Here is a 19008-nt window from a genome sequence, read left to right as displayed (position 1 = left end):
CGCTGGCACTTCCGGTATCCTGTGTCTGTCAGGTTGGGGCGTTTTTCCGGACTACTCGAGGGCAGTCAGTCACTGCCTCACCTCTGTGTGTGATATTGATGGCGTTTATTAATCAATCAATCAGTCAATCGTATTTATTGAGCGCTTACTGTGCGCAGAGCACTGTACTAAGCGCTTGGGAAGTCCAAGTTGGCAACAGCTAGAGACGGTCCCTACCCAACAGTGGGCTCACAGTCTAAAAGGGGGAGACAGAGAACAAAACCAAACGTACTAACAAAATAAGCGCTTACTATGTGCCAAGCACTGTCCTAACCGCTGGGGAGGTGACAAGGTGATCCGGTTGTCCCACGGGGGGCCCACAGTCTTCCTCCCCATTTTACAGATGAGGGAACTGAGGCTTAGAGAAGTGAAGTGACTCGCCCAAAGTCACACAGCTGACACTTGGCGGAGCTGGGATTTGAACCCATGACTTCTGTTGTTAATCTGTTTGGTTTTGTTGTCTGTCTCCCCCTTCTAGACTGTGAGCCCACTGTTGGGTAGGGACTGTCTCTATATGTTGCCAACTGGCACTTCCCAAGCGCTTAGTACAGTGCTCTGCACACAGTAAGCGCTCAATAAATACGATTGATTGATTGATTGATTCTCTGTCTCCCCCTTCTAGACTGTGAGCCCACTGTAGGGACCGTCTCTATATGTTACCAACGTGTACTTCCCAAGCGCTTAGTACAGTGCTCTGCACACAGTAAGCGCTCAGTAAATACGATTGATTGATTGAGTGACTCCAAAGCCCGGGCTCTTTTCCACTGATCCATGCTGCTGTGTATCAATCAATCAATCATATTTATTGAGCGCTTAGTGTGTGCAGAGCACTGTACGAAGCGCTTGGGAAGTACAAGTTGGCAACATATAGAGACGGTCCCTACCCAACAGTGGGCTCACAGTCTAGAAGGGGGAGACGGAGAACAAAACCAAACATATTAACAAAATAAAATAAATGTGTGTGTCTGTAGCGCCAGGTACCATGCCTGGGAGGCCTGTGCCAAGAGACCCCAGAACCCACTTCCTCAGAGGCTATGGGCGGGGGAGGTGCTGGAGTGGGCTGTGGAGTTAATAATAATGATAATAATGGCATTTGTTAAGTGCTTACTATGTGCAAAGCACTGCTAACTGCTGGGGGATACAAGCTGATCAGGTTGTCCCACGTGGGGCTCAGTCTTAATCCTCATTTTACAGATGGGGTAACTGAGGCTTAGAGAAGTGAAGTGACTTGACCAAAGTCACACAGCTGACAGTTGGCGGAGCCGGGATTTGAACCCATGACCTCTGATTCCAACGCTCAGGCTCTTTTCCACTGAGCCATGCTGCTGTGTATGTGTATGTTGGTTTGTAGTGCCGGGTACCATGGCTGGGAGGCCTGTCGGGTGCCAAGAGACCCCAGAACCCCCTTCCTCAGAGGCTGCGGACGGGCTGTGGAGCTAATAATAATGATAATAATGGCATTTGTTAAGTGCTTACTATGTGCAAAGCACTGTTCTAACCCCTGGGGGATACAAGGTGATCAGGTTGCCCCACATGGGGCTCACAGTCTTCATCCCCATTTTACAGATGAGGTAACTGAAGCTTAGAGAAGTGAAGTGACTTGCCCAAAGTCACACAGCTGACAATTGGTAGAGCTGGAATTTGAACCCATGACCTTTGACTCCCAAGCCCGGGGCTCTTTCCACTGAGTCATGCTGTTTCCCAAGTCGGCACAGAGAGGCCTGGGCTGTGTCGGAAGAGATGTGGGACTGTTGGCACCTGTATATATGTTTGTACGTATTTATTACTTATTTAATTTGTACATATTTATTCTATTTTATTTTGTAAATATGTTTTGTTTTGTTGTCTCCCCCTTCTAGACTGTGAGCCTGCTGTTGGGTAGGGACCGTCTCTATATGTTACCAACTAGTACTTCCCAAGCGCTTAGTACGGTGCTCTGCACACAGTAAGCGCTCAGTAAATACGATTGCACATAGCGCTTAAAAAAATACCATCATTGTTATTAACACGGTTGGGGACGAAGGGGCGGATTTTAGCGATGTCGTGAAGGTCGAACTGAGAGGATCTGTCACTAAGACAGATTAAATACATAGGTTGAATGAGAGAGAGGAGTCTATTTTATTTTGTTAGTGTGTTTGGTTTTGTTCTCTGTCTCCCCCCTTTTAAACTGTGAGCCCACTGTTGGGTAGGGACTGTCTCTATAGGTTGCCAATTTGTACTTCCCAAGCGCTTAGTACAGTGCTCTGCACATAGTAAGCACTCAATAAATACGATTGATGATGATGATGACTGAATGAATGAATGAGCCCACTGGTGGGTAGGGACTGTATATGTTGCCTGTACTTCCGAAGCGCTTAGTACAGTGCTCTGCACACAATAAGCGCTCAATAAATACGATTGAATGAATGAATGAATGAATGTCTGATCGGGAGCTTCCTAGGCCACCTGGGCCTGACAGACAAGAGAGGTCAGGTTCGTTTTCATGGACTTCAGAATCCAAAGAGCGGGGCCGGGGAATATTGAGGTTTACAAACTGTCAGTAACCGGTGTTCGGTTCCCAGGCCCACCTGGAATAACTTTTCTTTTTTATGGTATTCATTAAATGCTTACCCTGATGATGATGATGGCACTTGTTAAGCCATGTCTATGTGTCAAGCACTATTCTAAGTACTGGGGTAGATACAAGCTAATCAGATTGGACCCAGTCCCTGTCCCACACGGGGCTCACGGTCTTAATTCCTATTTTACAGATGAGGGAACTGAGGCCTACAGAAATTGAAGCGACTCGCCCAAGTTCCCACAGCAGGTGAGTGGCAGAGCCGGAATTAGAACCCAGGTCCTTCTGACACCCAAGGCCTGGGCTCTATCCATGAGGCCGTGCTGCTTCTGCATGTCAAACACTGGTCTAAACATTGGGGTGGATACAAGGTACTAGGTTGGACACAGTCCCTGTCCCACGTGGGGTTCACCAAGTAGGAGGGAGAACAGGAGACCTGAGGTGCAGAGAAGTTAAGTGACTTGCCCAAGGTCACGTGGTAAGCAATTGGCAGAGCCAGGATTAGAACTCAGGTCTTGCAACTCCCAGGCCTGTGCTCCCTCCACCAGGCCGTGCAGTGTGATATTCGTGACCCTGCACATAGTAAGCGCTTAAAAATACCATCATTATTATTATTATTAACACGGTTGGGGACGAAAGGGTGGATTTTAGCGACGTCGTGAAGGTCGAACTGAGAGGATCTGTCACTAAGACAGATTAAATATGTAGGTTGAATGAGAGAGAGGAGTCTATTTTATTTGGTTAGTATGTTTGGTTTTGTTCTCTGTCTCCCCCTTTTAGACTGTGAGCCCACTGTTGGGTAGGGCCTGTCTCTATACGTTGCCAATTTGTACTTCCCAAGTGCTTAGTCCAGTGCTCTGCACATAGTAAGCGCTCAATAAATACGATTGATGATGATGATGATGACAGCTTCCCAAGTGATGCCCGGAGGGAAGCACAAGTGAGGGATGAGTGGTTTGGCTCTCCTCTCCGTCCCCTCCTGGGGCTTTCCATTTATCCCACTCCCGGGAACCGGGGTCGGGGCCAGCCGGGACGAGCCAGTGGCCAGGACCGCTGGCTCCCGGGCCTGTCTCTCCCACAGAGAGAGGGCAGAGCCCGGTTGGGGATGCCCCCCGAGGCATCCTCTCATTTCGTTTCCTCTCTGAAGAAGTAGCCACAGCCACAGTGCAGGGGGAGGGATGCCCCGGGTGCGGGCCCAGTTGATTTCCTTGACACGCCATCCCCCAGTCCATCCAGGGTGACAGCTGAAGCCTGAGCCCCGAACCTGGGGGTGAAAGCGGGGCGTTGGGCGGGCTCCCTGCCCGGCAGGCACCCCGCCTGCCTGAGAAAACCTGGCAGGAGGCTGGGGCTGAAGTGGAAGCAGACACCACACAGCCCCCAAATTCGCCTTTAATTGGTCCAGCTGGGGTCCGGGGAAGGGGAAGGGGCAGGGCCCGCCTCCCTCTTCCCCCAACAATGGCAGTCCCTGGCCCCGGGCTGAGGCAGGCAGGCGGGACGGGGGCAGCTGGCCCCCGGCCCGTGGTCTCTGGGTCCAGCTCTCCTGGGCTCGGTTCGGCTCCGCTCTGCCTCAGTCCAGTAGGCTTGGGCGGGGAATCACTGGCAATCAGCCCATCGGGGTGGCGGGGAGGGGAGATGGGGGGCGGCGGGTCACCCGCAATCGACTGGGAGCTACTGCTGCGCCAAGCGCTGCTGCAGGAAGGTCCAGGCCTTCTCCACCTGTGGGGGAAGCAGGTGGGCCATGAGGCGGGGGACGGGGGCGGGGCGGCGACGGGGCGGCGCGCGGCGCGGGGCAGACCTGGCGCTGCGTGACGTGGGGCTCCCACAGGGTGCACAGCACCACGTGGCTCTGCTCCACGTGCTCCTGGCTGCTCATCTGGCTGTGCAGGCGGCTCAGGGCCGAGTCCTCGCTCAGCCCGTCCCGCTCCATGATGCGCCGCACGGCCTGGTGACGAGCGGACACGGGCGTGAGGCCGGCCGGGTCCCGCCCACCGCCCCGGCCCCGGCCCCGGCCCCGGAAGGCGCTCACCTCGGCCTTGGGCACGACTGTCGTCCACACCTCGTGCACCATGTTGGACCAGCCGGACTCGAGGAGCATGGCGGCCTCCAGCACGCACACAGTCTTCCCTGGAGGGGTGGGGGCCGGGGAATGAGACCACCGTGTCGTCGCCTTCAGCTTCCCGGCTCCTCACCTCACGCCTCTCTTCACTCGCTCCCCCCAGGGCCCCCGTTTGCCTCTGACCTCTTGTTCGCCCCGGTCTCCCAGCCCCGCGAAACCCGACGGACCAAAGCTCTGCACCTGTCCAAAGCCTCCTGAAATCCCAGCTCCTCCAGGAGGCCACCCCCAGGTATCTCCAAACACCCTGGATGGTATCAGCCCAAAAATATCAAGCAAAAACTCCTCACTATTGACTTCAAAGCCCTCCATCACCTTACCCCTTCGTACCTCACCTCCTTTCACTCCATCCCAGCCCTCACACTCCACTTCTCTGGTACTAACCTTCTCACTGTGCTTCGTTCTCGCCTTTCCCACCGTCGACCCCTGGCCCACGTTCTACCTCTGGCCTGGAATGCCCTCCCTCCTCAAATCCACCCAACAGTCACACTTCACCTGTTCAAAGCCCTATTTAAGGTTCACCTCCTCCAGGAGGCCTTCCCAGACTAAACCCCATTTTTCCTCAGCTCCACCTCCCCGTCGCCCCGACTCGCTCCCTTTTCTCTACCCCCTCCCCGCCCCAAAGCACTTGTGTCTATATATGTACATATCTATAATTCTATGTATTTATAATTAATGCCTGCTTACTTGTTTTGATGTGTAAATATCTATAATTCTATTTATTTAGAACCGATGCTATTGATGCCTGTTTACTTGTTTTGATGTCCGTCTCCCCCCTTCTAGATTGTGAGCCCGCTGTAGGCAGGGACTGTCTCTCTCTGTTGCTGAATTGTACTTTCCAAGCACTTAGTACAGTGCTCTGCACACAGTAAGCGCTCAATAAATACGACTGAATGAACAGTAATCATTACGGCTTTTAGTAAGTGCTTACTATGTGCCAGCCACCATACTAAACGCTAGGGTGGACACAAGCAAATCGGGTTGGACACAGTCCCTGTCCCACGTGGGGCTCACAGTCTTACTCCCCATTGTACAGATGAGGGAACTGACTCACAGAGAAGGAAACTGACTTGCCCAAGGTCACAGAGCAGACATGTGGCAGAGCCGGGATTAGAACCCATGACCTCTTGTGTCCCGGGCCCCTGCTCTATCCACTATTGCCTTGTCCAATATTTAGGCAGGTGCCGATGCCCATCCTCGGCGCTTGCGGATGTACATATCTATTTTATTTTGTTAGTATGTTTGGTTTTGTTCTCTGTCTCCCCCTTTTAGACTGTGAGCCCGCTGTTGGGTAGGGGCCGTCTCTATATGTTGCCAGCTTGTACTTCCCAAGCGCTTAGTCCAGTGCTCTGCACACAGTAAGCGCTCAATAAATACAATTGATGATGATGATGATATTACATCACATGAAATGATTTCTTCTGAGTCCCTCCTGACGTATTCATTCTAGCCCAGGGCCGATCCTTGTGCCTCCTCCTGCTTCCACTCTTTGTAACTAGTTTCTGCCTGCCTGCCTGCCCCCCCAAGACTGGAAGCTCCTTGAAGGCCAGAGCCGCGGGCCCTCCTTCTGGTCTACCTTCATCAGGGCTGGGAGCAGCGCTCAATCCTCCGTGAGCGCTCAGCAAGTGCCACGGGACGAGGGACGGATGGGCGGGTGCCCGGATTGAGCGGGGCTGGAAACGTTGCCAGGGGGAGGGGGTGGTTTCGGGGGAGACTGCTGACTGGCACTGCCTCTGGGCGACCCCCCCATCCGGTCCCGTCACCCCTAGGGACCGGTCCCAGGGCCCCGCTGGCTCACCTCGGGCAGCGGCGGCCAAGACCTGCTCCCGTGCCAGCCGGGCGATGACGGGCCACACGATGTCCGTGAGGGTCTTCAGGTTCTCCTGTGGGCGTCGGGGCAAGCTCAGCCTCGGGGATGGGGTCGGCCCCGCTCCAGGGGAGCGAGACAGATGGGGAGAGGGAAAGAAAAGCAGGGCCAGAGCGAGGCAGGAGAGTGAGGGGCAGGGCCTGGATACACCACGGAGGGCAACGGCCCCCGCGGCGGGGGCCGGGACCCAAGCTACCCTGTACCCACCTTGTTACCAAAAACCCGGCTGCCCAGCACCTTGCGGTTGATGGTCCCGTCCTCGTGGAGGATGCCTGCGGGCCCGGAGCCGGGACTGTGTTGGTGGGGGGCTGCTGCCGAGGCCCCGACCCCCCCAGCCCTTTGTGCCCCAGCGCCCCACCCCCTCCCCACCTGTACCAGCCCCAACACCTGGACCCCAGGCCGGTAGGCAGGGTCCCCGGGGACGCCCCTCCCGCCCCCGGCTTCCCCGTACCGGCCCCAAAGGCCTGGACCACAGACTGGTAGGCAGGGCCCCCCGGGGCGTAAGCCAGGTGGCCCAGCCGGTCGCTGTCGATGTGCTCCGCCCCCAGGGCCTCTAGCCGCTGCGCCACCGAGCTCTTCCCACTGCCGCTGATGCCCGTCAGGCCGATCACGTACGGGCGAGAGGGCAGGCCGGGAGGTTTCTGCAGCGGGGGGGGAAGGGGCAGGGCTGCTTTCAACACCTCCCCCCTGCCCACCCACCTCCCCTGAAGGCGGCAGGGCAGAGGAGGGGGAAAGGAAGGTCCCAGCTGGGGGGCGGAGGCGGCCCGGGTACCTGTGGGCGCCGCAGCAGGGTCCCGAGCAGCCGGTGACGGTAGTTGGAGGAGCTGACCTTGTCCTCCTCGTTGTCCGCGTGCTGCGGGTCTCTGAGCAGCGGGATCACAAACAGCTGCAGCTCCTCCAGGCCCTGCGGGGTCAGGGTGGGCACGGGGTGGGCGTGAAGCCGCCGGCCCGCCCGCCCCCCACCCAACCCCCCGGCCCACCCCCGCTTACGTTCTCCAGCCGCCGGCGGTTGACGGCCTCCCCTCCCTTGCGCGTCTCCTCGCTGACGACGATGCACTGCAGGGCGGGGTCGGTGCCGGCCGGCCCGGTGGGGTCCAGCAGCGGCTCCAGGTCGAAGCGCAGCGACGGCTTCACGTCCACCAGGAACTGGCTGAGCCGGGCCACCCGCTCGCGGAACGGCTGCAGCAGCTCCTTCAGCACTTTGGCTGCGGGGACGGCAGGTCGCAGCGGGTCGCAGAGGGTGGCGGTGGCGCCGGGGCAGCCAAGCGCCCACAGAGGCCCCGCGGCTCCCCGGGGCCCTCCCAACCCCGGCCTCCTCGCTCGTCCCCGCAGGGCCGGGCCGAGCGAGGACGGGGCCTCCACCCCTCCAACGAGCACCGCGGCCCGGCACCCCAACATCCCCAGCGACCCGCCTGGCTCCCAGAACCCCCTCCCCCACCAATCAATCAATCCATCGTATTTATTGAGCGCCTACTGTGTGCAGAGCACCGGACTGAGCGCTTGGGAAGTCCAAATTGGCAACATAGAGAGACAGTCCCTACCCAACAGTGGGCTCACAGTCTAAAAGGGGGAGACGGAGAACAAAACCAAACATACTAACAAAATAAAATCAACAGAATAGATATGTACAAGTAAAATAAAGTAATAATTATTACCTTATAATATACTTTATAATATACTTATTTATATTACTTTAAAGGGGGGACGTCAGCACCAGGAGGCCCGAGTGGAACACGGACATGGTGGACGCTCCGCTCCGCCCGCGGCCACGGCCCCGCTCCGGGCGGCTGGGGGCCGAGACCTGTACACATATATACATATATGCACCACTATATATATATATGTATACACACATATATATATATATGTATACATATATGTATACATATATATATGTATACATATATATATATACATATATATACATATATATATATACACATATATACATATATATATATATATATATATATACACACACACACATATATACATATATACACCACTGGCCCTCAGGAAGGGAAGCAGCGTGGCTCAGTGGAAAGAGCCCGGGCTTTGGAGTCAGAGGTCGTGGGTTCAAATCCCAACCCCGCCACTTGTCGGCTGTGTGACTCTGGGCAAGTCACTTCACTTCTCTGGGCCTCAGTGACCTCATCTGTAAACTGGGGATTAAGGCTGTGAGCCCCCCCGTGGGACAGCCTGATCGTCTTGCGACCTCCCCGGTGCTTCGCACGTAGTAAGCGCTTAATAAATGCCATTACTATTCTTCATCATCATCATCATCAATCGTACTTATTGAGCGCTTACTATGTGCAGAGCACTGTACTGAGCGCTTGGGAAGTCCAAATTGGCAACATAGAGAGACAGCCCCTACCCAACAGTGGGCTCACAGTCTGAAAGGGGGAGACGGAGAACGAAACCAAACATACTAACAAAATAAAATATAAATAAATAGAGTAAAAAAAATATGTACAAACATATATACAGGTGCTGTGGGGAAGGGAAGGAGGTAAGATGGGGGGGATGGAGAGGGGGACGAGGGGGCCTTCTTCCCCCTTCTAGACCGCGAGCCCGTTGCTGGGCAAGGGACTGCCTCTGCACGTTGCCAACTTGCACTTCCCCGGCACTCGGCTCTGCGGACAGCGGGCGCTCAATAAATACGACGGGACGAACGAACGGATGAAAAGAAGACCCGACCCGGTCCCGCTCACTCTCCAGCAGGTTCCCGTCGGCCACGCCGGCCAGGAGTCGCTGCTCGGCCAGGAGGCAGGCAGCGCTGAGCAGCAGCTTGTGGGCGTTGTGCAAGCGGTCAAACGTGCCCCCGACGGCCACGTGGCCGAAGCCGAGCAGGGGCTTGCCGAGGGCAGGCGGGGGCGGCTCCCGGACGGGGCCCGGCCCCGGGGGCTCGGCCCCCGGCCCGCCCTCGGGGTCCAGCAGCACGGAGACCAAGTGGGGACGGCAGCTGTAGCAGCTCGTGGCGTAGCGCTCCAGCTGCTGCTTGACCGGGTTATACTGGCCGCCGTCGCCCGTCCGGAAGTCGGTCAGCACCACCTCGGGCGGGTGGGACAGGTTCTGGACGGAGCCCAGCGGGCCGGAGGGGGCCTGGCCCTTGGCCCGGATGTTGGTCAGCAGCACCCGCACGTCCAGCGGGGAGTGGGCGTCCGCGCCGGCGTACAGGCGCGTCAGGAAGTCCACCACCTCCGAGGTGGCGGCCACGTAGGTGGGGCGGGGCTGGGCCGAGCCGCTGAGGCTCAGGCCCGGCTGCAGGTGGACGTAGAGCGTGTCCTCCACCAGCCGGGCCGCCGCCGACAGGATGGGCGGCAGGCGCGGGGCCAGGGCCGCCAAGGGGGACGTCAGCACCAGCAGGCCCGAGCGGAACACGGACATGGCGGACCCTCCGCTCCGGGCGGGCCCGAGACCTGTGCACAGACAATAACGACGGCCTTTATTAAGCACTTCCTATCAATCAATCAATCAATCGTATTTACTGAGCGCTCACTGTGTGCAGAGCACTGTACTAAGCGCTTGGGAAGCCCAAGTTGGCAACATAGAGAGACGGTCCCTACCCAACAGTGGGCTCACAGGCTAGAAGGGGGAGACGGGGAACAAGACAGAACATATTAACCGAATCAAATAACTAGAATAAATATGTACAAATAAAATAAATCAATAAATACATCATCATCAATCGTATTTATTGAGCGCTTACTGTGTGCAGGGCACTGTGCTAAGCGCTTGGGAAGCCCAAGTTGGCAACACAGAGAGACGGTCCCTACCCAACAGTGGGCTCACAGGCTAGAAGGGGGAGACGGGGAACAAGACAGAACGTATTAACCGAATCAAATAACTGGAATAAAATAAATCAATAAATACATCATCATCATCATCATCAATCGTATTTATTGAGCGCTTACTGTGTGCAGGGCACTGTGCTAAGCGCTTGGGAAGCCCAAGTTGGCAACACAGAGAGACGGTCCCTACCCAACAGTGGGCTCACAGGCTAGAAGGGGGAGACGGGGAACAAGACAAAACGTATTAACCAAATCAAATAACTAGAATAAATCAATAAATACATCATCATCATCATCAATTGTATTTATTGAGCGCTTACTATGTGCAGGGCACTGTGCTAAGCGCTTGGGAAGCCCAAGTTGGCAACATAGAGAGACGGTCCCTACCCAACAGTGGGCTCACAGGCTAGAAGGGGGAGACGGGGAACAAGACAGAACGTATTAACCGAATCAAATAACTAGAATAAATCAATAAATACATCATCATCATCATCAATCGCACTTATTGAGCACTTACTATGTGCAGGGCACTGTGCTAAGCGCTTGGGAAGCCCAAGTTGGCAACATAGAGAGACGGTCCCTACCCAACAGTGGGCTCACAGGCTAGAAGGGGGAGATGGGGAACAAGACAAAACGTATTAACCGAATCAAATAACTGGAATAAAATAAATCAATAAATACATCATCATCATCATCAATCGTATTTATTGAGCGCTTACTATGTGCAGAGCACTGTACTAAGTGCTTGGGAAGTACAAACTGGCAACATATAGAGACAAAATACAGTAATTAATACATACAAACATCTATACATATACACTTCCTATGTGCAAAGCACCGTTCTAAGCGCTGGGGGGGTTACAAGGTGATCAGGTTGTCCCACGGGGGGGGCTCCCAGTCTTCATCCCCATTTGACAGAGGAGGGAACTGAGGCCCCGAGAAGTGAAGCGACTTGCCCAAAGTGTTGGCGGAGCCGGGGTTCGAACCCACGGCCTCCGACTCCAAAGCCCGGGCTCTTTCCACTGAGCCACGCTGCTTCTCTACAGTGGATACGGTACAGATACAGTGGAGCGGGAGGGCAAGGGGGACAACCGGGGAACTCGGGCCAAGGAAGAGGCGGGGGAGAGCCCGCAAACTTGATGGCATCCTGGACTCATCATCATCATCATCATCATCAATCGTATTTATTGAGCGCTTACTATGTGCAGAGCACTGTACTAAGCGCTTGGGAAGTCCAAGTTGGCAACATATAGAGACGGTCCCTACCCAACAGTGGGCTCACAGTCTAAAAGGGGGAGACAGAGAACAAAACCAAACATACTAACAAAATAAAATAGACTCCTCTCTCTCATTCAACCTACGTATTTAATCCGTTTTAGTGACAGATCCTCTCAGTTCGACCTTCACGACATCGCTAAAATCCGCCCTTTCGTCCCCAACCATGTTAATAATAATAATAATAATAATAATGATGATGGTATTTTTAAGCGTGGCTTAGTGGAAAGAGCCCAGGGTTGGGAGTCAGAGGTTATGGGTTCTAATCCCGGCTCCTCCACTTGTCGCCTGTGTGACTTTGGGCAAGTCACTTCACTTCTCTATAAAATGGGGATTAAGACCGCGAGCCCCCAGTGGGACAACCTGATAGCCTTGTAACCTCCCCAGTGCTTTGCAACCAATCAATCAATCGTATTGAGCGCTTTCTGTGTGCAGAGCACTGTACTAAGCGCTTGGGAAGTACAAGTTGGCAACACATAGAAACGGCCCCTACCCAACAGTGGGAAATGCCATCATTATTATTATTATTCTCTGTACCTCAGTCCCCTCATCTGTAAAATGGGGATTAAAACTACGTGCCCCTTGTGGGAAAACCTGATGACCTTGTATCTACCCCGGTGCTTAGAACAGGGCTTGGCACATAGTAAGTGCTTAACAAATACCATCATTATTATTATGGAGAAGCTGCATGCCTCAGTGGAAAGAGCCTGGGCTTTGGAGTCAGAGGTCATGGGTTCAAATCCCAGCTCCGCCAACTGTCAGCTGTGTGACTGTGGGCAAGTCACTTCACTTCTCTGGGCCTCAGTTCCCTCATCTGTAAAATGGGGATTAACTGTGAGCCCCCCGTGGGACAACCTGATCACCCTGTAACCTCCCCAGTGCTTAGAAAAGTGCTTGACACATAGTAAGTGCTTAATAAATGCCATTATTATTATTATTGAATACATATCTGTAATTTATTTATTTATGTTAACATCTGTCTCCAGCTTTAGCCTGTAAGCTTGTCGTGGGCAGGGAATGCATCTACAAGCTCTGTTATATTGTGTTGTACTCTCCCAAGCGCTTAGTACAGTGCTCTGCACACAGAGTATGTGCTCAATAAATACAACTGATTGATTGATTGATTAGGAGGTTCTTGGGCCCGTGGGCGGCCCACCACCAGCCTGGAACCTCAGAGAAGGGTCCAGGGGACCAAGCCGAGATGAGGGGCCGTGTGCAGAGGGGCGGGGCCTGGTGGGCAGGGCCGTGTGCAGAGGGGGCGTGGTCTGGTGGACTGGAGGGCGGGGCCTGGTGGGCAGGGCCGGGCGCAGAGGGGCGTGGTCTGGTGGACTAGGCAGGGTGCAGATGGGTGGGGCCTGGTGGGAGAGGCCGGGCGCAGAGGGGCGTGGTCTGGTGGGCAGGGCCGGGTGCAGATAAGCGGAGCCTGGTGGGCGGGACAGGGTTGAGATGGGCGGGGCCGGATTCAGAGGGGCGTGGTCTGGAGAACTGGAGGGCGGGGCCGAGTGCAGATGGGCGGGGCCGAGTGGGCAGGAGGGCGGGGCCGGGCGCAGAGAGGGCATGGTCTGGTGGCCTGGAGGGCGGGGCCGGGAGCGGAGGGGCGGGGCCTGGTGGGCAGGAGGGCGGGGCCAGGCTCGGAGAGGGCGTGGTCTGGTGGCCTGGAGGGCGGGGCCGGGTGCAGAGAGGGCGTGGCCTGGTGGCCTGGAGGGCAGGGCCGGGCGCGGAGGAGCGGGGCCTGGTGGGCAGGAGGTTGGGGCCGGGCGCAGATGGGCGGGGCCTGGTCGTCTGGACAGCGGGGCTGGGGGCAGATGGGCGTGGCCTGATGCGCGGGAGGGCGTGGCCGGGTGCAGACGGGCGTGGTCTTATGGACGGGAGGAGCGGGGCCGGGGGCAATTGGGCGGAGCCTAATGTCCGGTGGGGGGGGCCGGGCGCAGAGGGGCGGGGCCGACATGGAAGTGTGGCGGGGGTCATGTGGGGGTCATGCGGGGGCGGGTCCCAGGCTTGGGGTCCCTGGGCGCTCGGGTGCTCGTTACTCACCGAGCCCCACGGCTCGGGCCGTTACTCAACCCGCAGCTGCCGCCGCCGCCGCCGCCGCCGCCTCAGGAACCGCCGTCAACCCCTGACTCGGAAGGGGCTCGCCACGCCAACCGGATGTACGTCACCCGACCAGGAGAGGGGCGGGGCGGAGACCTTGCCCCGAGGAAATCTCGCGAGAGGACGGAGAGCGCCAGAGCCGGGGAGAGGAGAGGAGGGGGTCACGTGACGACGCGGGAGCGGGCTCCCCGCCTACTGCGAGTCTAGCCTGTTGCCCTCCTACTGCAGCCACCTCAGCCTCTGCCCGACCCGGGGAGCCCGGAGGCCACGCCCGCCTCCCTCCCTTTCATTCATTCATTCATTCATTCATTCATTCAATCGTATTTATTGAGCGCTTACTGTGTGCAGAGCACTGGACTAAGCGCTTGGGAAGGACAAGTTGGCAAGAGAAGCAGCGTGGCTCAGTGGAAATCAATCAATCATCAATTAATCGTATTTATTGAGCGCTTACTGTGTGCAGAGCACTGGACTAAGCGCTTGGGAAGTCCAAGTTGGCAACATAGAGAGACAGTCCCTACCCGACAGTGGGCTCACAGTCTAAAAGGGGGAGACAGAGAACAAAACCAAACATACTAACAAAATAAAATAAATAGAATAGACATGTACAAGTAAAATAAATAAACAAATAAATAGAGTAAAAATATGTACAAACATATATACAGGAAAGAGCCCGGGCTTTGGAGTCAGAGATCATGGGTTCGAATCCCGCCCCCGCCAACTGTCAGCTGAGTGACTTTGGGCAAATCACTTCACTTCTCTGGGCCTCAGTTCCCTCGTCTGTAAAATGGGGGTGAAGACTGGGAGCCCCCCCGTGGGACAACCTGATCACCTTGTAACCTCCCCAGCGCTTAGAACAGTGCTTTGCACATAGTAAGCGCTTAACAAATGCCATCATTATTGTTATTATTATATAGAGAGGGTCCCTACCCAACAGCGGGCTCTCCCCCCCGCCCCGAGATAACGATGGTGATAAGTACTTCCCAAGCGCTCAGTCCAGTGCTCGGCACACAGTAAGCGCTCAATAAATACGATTGAACGAGTGAATGAATGAATAAGAATAATGATGGCATTTGTTAAGCGCTTACTGTGTGCCGAGCACTGTTCATTCATTCATTCAATCGTATTGAGCGCTTACTGTGTGCAGAGCACTGTACTAAGCGCTTGGGAAGTACAAGTTGGCAACATATAGAGACGGTCCCCACCCAACAGCCCCCCGGCCCCCCGGACCTCCCCCCACCCCGTTCCGCCCCGAGATAATAATAACGATGGTAATAAGTACTTCCCAAGCGCTTAGTACAGTGCTCGGCACACAGTAAGCGCTCAATAAATACGATTGAATGAGTGAATGAAGGAATGAACGAATAATAATGATGGCATTTGTTAAGCGCTTACTATGTGCCGAGCACTGTTCATTCATTCATTCAATCGTATTTATTGAGCGCTTACTGTGTGCAGAGCACTGGACTAAGCGCTTGGGAAGTACAAGTTGGATCTAAGGGCTGGGGGGATGCAAGGTCATCAGAAGCAGAAGAGAAGCAGTGTGGCTCAGTAGAAAGAGCCCGGGCTTTGGAGTAAGGGGTTGTGGGTTCAAATCCCGCCCCCACCACTTGTCAGCTGTGTGACTTTGGGCAAGTCACTTCACTTCTCTGGGCCTCAGTGGCCTCATCTGTAAAATGGGGGTTAAGACTGTGAGCCCCCCCGTGGGGCAAGCTGATCACCTTGTAACCTCCCCAGCGCTTAGAACAGTGCTTTGCACATAGTAAGCGCTTAATAAATGCCATCATCATCATTATTATTATTAGGTTGTCCCACATTGGGCTCACAGTCTTTATCCCCGTTTTACAGATGAGGTCACTGAGGCCTAGAGAAGTTAAGTGACTTGCCCAAAGTCACACAGCTGACAAGTGGCAGAGCAGGGATTAGAACCCATGACCTCTGACTCCCAAGCCCATGTTCTTTCCACTGAGCCACGCTGCTTGGTATTGAGCGCTCACTATGTGCCAGGGCACTGTACTAAATGCTGGGGTGAATACAAGCAAATCGGGATGGACACAGTCCCTGTCCCACATGGGGCTCACAGTCTCAATCCCCATTTTACAGATGCGGTAACTGAGGCAGGGAGAAGTGAATTGATTTGCCTAAGGTCGCCCAGCAGATAAGTGGCGGGGGCGGGATTAGAACCCAGGTCCTTCTGACTCCCAGGACTGCGCTCTACCACAACGCCATGGTGCTTCAAGACACTCGGTGGGACTTTTTTGAGGTTACCCGCCTGGACCCCGGCCTTCATGGGTAGGGGTCCAACCCCCTGCCTCCATCCTCGACTCTTCCAACGCCTCTAATCCATCCATCGTATTTATTGGGAGCCCTACTGTGCGCATTACACTGGACTAAGCGCTTGGGAGAGGACAGTAGGGATAGGAAACACTATCCATCCTGTCCCCCAGGATCTTCCAATCAAACTCTCCCTCCAGTGACCAAGCCCGGGGCCTAGATTAGGACCCGTCCAAACCCGCAAGCTCCAACCTGAGGATAATAATAATAATGATGGCATTTGTTAAGCGCTTACTATGTGCCAAGCACTGTTCTAAGCGCTGGGGGGGGCGGGAGATACTTTTAGTCTGTGAGCCCACTGTTGGGTAGGGACTGTCTCTATATGTTGCCAACTTGTCCTTCCCAAGCGCTTAGTCCAGTGCCCTGCACACAGTAAGCGCTCAATAAATACGATTGATGATGATGAGATACAAGATAAGCAGGTTGTCCTACATGGGGCTCACTGTTTTAATCCCCATTTTCCAGAAGAGGGAACTGAGGCCCAGAGAAGCCAGAAGAGGGAACTGAGGCCCAGAGAAGCCAGAAGAGGGAACTGAGGCCCAAAGAAGCTAAGTGACTCGTCCAAAGTCACCCAGCAGACAAGTGGCGAACCTCTGACTCCCAAACCCGGGCTCTTTCCTCTGGGCCAATTCCTCCCTCCCTTTCCCCTGCCTCAGTTTCCCCGTGGGACAGTAACGGGGGCTGCTCTGGGGCGGGGGACTCGAGCTGCTTTCCCTCTCCCTCCCCACCGCGAAATGGGGCTAAAGCGGGATTCCGGGCGCGGAAGAACGAGGCGGGAAGGTGCGGGGGACGATTTATTGGTTGGGGGAGAAGGGCCCCGCGTTTCTGGGCCGGGGTTCGTTGGAGGAGGAGGAGGAGGAGGAGGAGGAGGAGAAGAAGAAGAAGTTCGTTCACGAAATGATCGGGGAGGGGGCGGGCCCGGGTGGAGGCCCGGGGGTCCGGCCGGGAAGCGGGAAGGCCGGGGCGCTGCCGTCCACCTGGAAGCCCCGCCGGCTGAAGTAGGACTGGAGGGCGCTGAGGAACTGGATGGAGGGGGCGGGGGGCTCAGCTTTGGGGCTGGGGGGCCGGCCCCCCGGTCCAACGCCTCCCCCGGGCCCCTTCCTCACCAAATCCCGGTTCTCCTCCCGCTCCAGGAGGCTCCAGCGCCGGTTGGCCCCGGAGCACCGGGAGGCCACGGGCGTGGACAGCAGCAGCAGCAGCAGCAGCAGCAGCATCAGTGGCAGCAGCAGGGAGCCCAACGGGGGCATGGCGGGCGGGGACCGCCCGGGAGCCCCGGGCAGCCGTCGGCCCATCACCCCTTCAATCAATCAATCAATCAATCGTATTTATTGAGCGCTTACTATGTGCAGAGCACTGGACTAAGCGCTTGGGAAGTACAAATTGGCAACATAGAGAGACAGTCCCTACCCAACATTGGGCTCACAGTCTGGAAGGGGGAGACAGAGGAAAAAAAAAAAACCAAACATACTAACAAAATAAAATAAATAGAATAGATATGTACAAGTCAAATCAATCAATCAATCAATCAATCAATCAATCATATTTATTGAGCGCTTACTATGTGCAGAGCACTGGACTAAGCGCTTGGGAAGTACAAATTGGCAACATAGAGAGACAGTCCCTACCCAACATTGGGCTCACAGTCTGAAAGGGGGAGACAGAAAAAAAAAAACAACCAAACATACTAACAAAATAAAATAAATAGAATAGATATGTACAAGTCAAATAAATAAATAAATAGAGTAATAAATATGTACAAATATATATATACATATGTACAGGTGCTGTGGGGAAGGGAAGGAGGTAAGATGGGGGGATGGAGAGGGGGACGAGGGGGAGAGGAAGGAAGGGGCTCAGTCTGGGAAGGCCTCCTGGAGGAGGAGAGCTCTCAGCAGCCGTCGGCCCATCACCCCTTCAATCAATCAATCATATTTATTGAGCGCTTACTATGTGCAGAGCACTGGACTAAGCGCTTGGGAAGTACAAATTGGCAACATAGAGAGACAGTCCCTACCCAACATTGGGCTCACAGTCTAAAAGGGGGAGACAGAGAAAAAAAAACAACCAAACATACTAACAAAATAAAATAAATAGAATAGATATGTACAAGTCAAATAAATAAATAGAGTAATAAATATGTACAAACATATATGCATATGTACAGGTGCTGTGGGGAAGGGAAGGAGGTAAGGTGGGGGGGATGGAGAGGCCTTCCAACGCCCCAGCCCCGAAAACAGAGACCAAGGACCGAGAGAGACTGGTCGAGGCGGGGGACAGGAAGAGGGTCCCCACCCCTCCAGGCCCTCCCCCCAATTCCGGGGCCTGTACCCCCCCCGAGACCCGACCCCGGCCCGCCTCTGAGACCCCCTTTCCTGTACCTGTGGGTTCAAATCCCAGCTCCGCCAGTTGTCAGCTGGGTGGCTTTGGGCGAGTCACTTGACTTCTCTGGGCCTCAGTTCCCTCATCTGGAAACTGGGGATGAAGACTGTGAGCCCCCCGTGGGACAACCTGATCACCTTGTCACCTCCCCAGGGCTTAGAACAGTGCAATGCACATAGTAAGCGCTTAATAAATGCCATCATCATCATCATTACCTCGGACAGCGGCGGCTCTTCAGGTGGCTCCGGTTGCGCGTCCGCCGTCGTCAGCGCCTTATATCGAGACCCCAGGTCCCGGCGGGGGACCGGGGGCGGGGGGCGGGCCCCAGCCCGCCCCGGGGAGTTGACCCCCTCTCCATCAAAGGCCCATATATATATAGAGGGACATATATATCTATATATATATGGCGGAGGGGGCGGACAGGCTGACAATCCTTTCTCCTTGCCCCCCTTCCTTCGAGCCTCCCCTTTCGGAAGGCCTCGCCCGCCCCCCGCCCCTCTGCCCTCTTCCAAGGACCCCCAGCCTCCGCAGGGCAAGAGGGCAGGAGAGGCCCACCCCAGCCCCC

The 19008-nt window shown here is 55.2% G+C and overlaps 1 protein-coding gene across 1 annotated transcript; it reads right to left on the bottom strand.

The window, feature by feature from the left end:
- Positions 1-3969: 3969 nt before the first annotated feature.
- On the bottom strand, positions 3970-13731 carry COASY (Coenzyme A synthase). The gene is made up of 10 exons (XM_038754685.1): positions 13677-13731; positions 9288-9995; positions 7567-7781; positions 7349-7480; positions 7028-7217; positions 6784-6848; positions 6508-6592; positions 4623-4720; positions 4392-4538; positions 3970-4312 (listed from the first exon to the last, which is right to left on the bottom strand). The coding sequence occupies exons 2-10, from the start codon at positions 9961-9963 to the stop codon at positions 4265-4267; spliced, it is 1656 nt and encodes a 551-aa protein (XP_038610613.1). The 5' UTR covers positions 9964-9995; positions 13677-13731; the 3' UTR covers positions 3970-4264.
- Positions 13732-19008: the final 5277 nt, after the last annotated feature.

Source organism: Tachyglossus aculeatus, chromosome 11 (genome assembly GCF_015852505.1).
Source record: "Tachyglossus aculeatus isolate mTacAcu1 chromosome 11, mTacAcu1.pri, whole genome shotgun sequence".
NCBI lineage: Eukaryota > Metazoa > Chordata > Mammalia > Monotremata > Tachyglossidae > Tachyglossus > Tachyglossus aculeatus.
The sequence above is the reverse complement of the archived record's forward strand: the minus strand, read 5'-3'. Positions and strand labels throughout refer to the sequence as shown.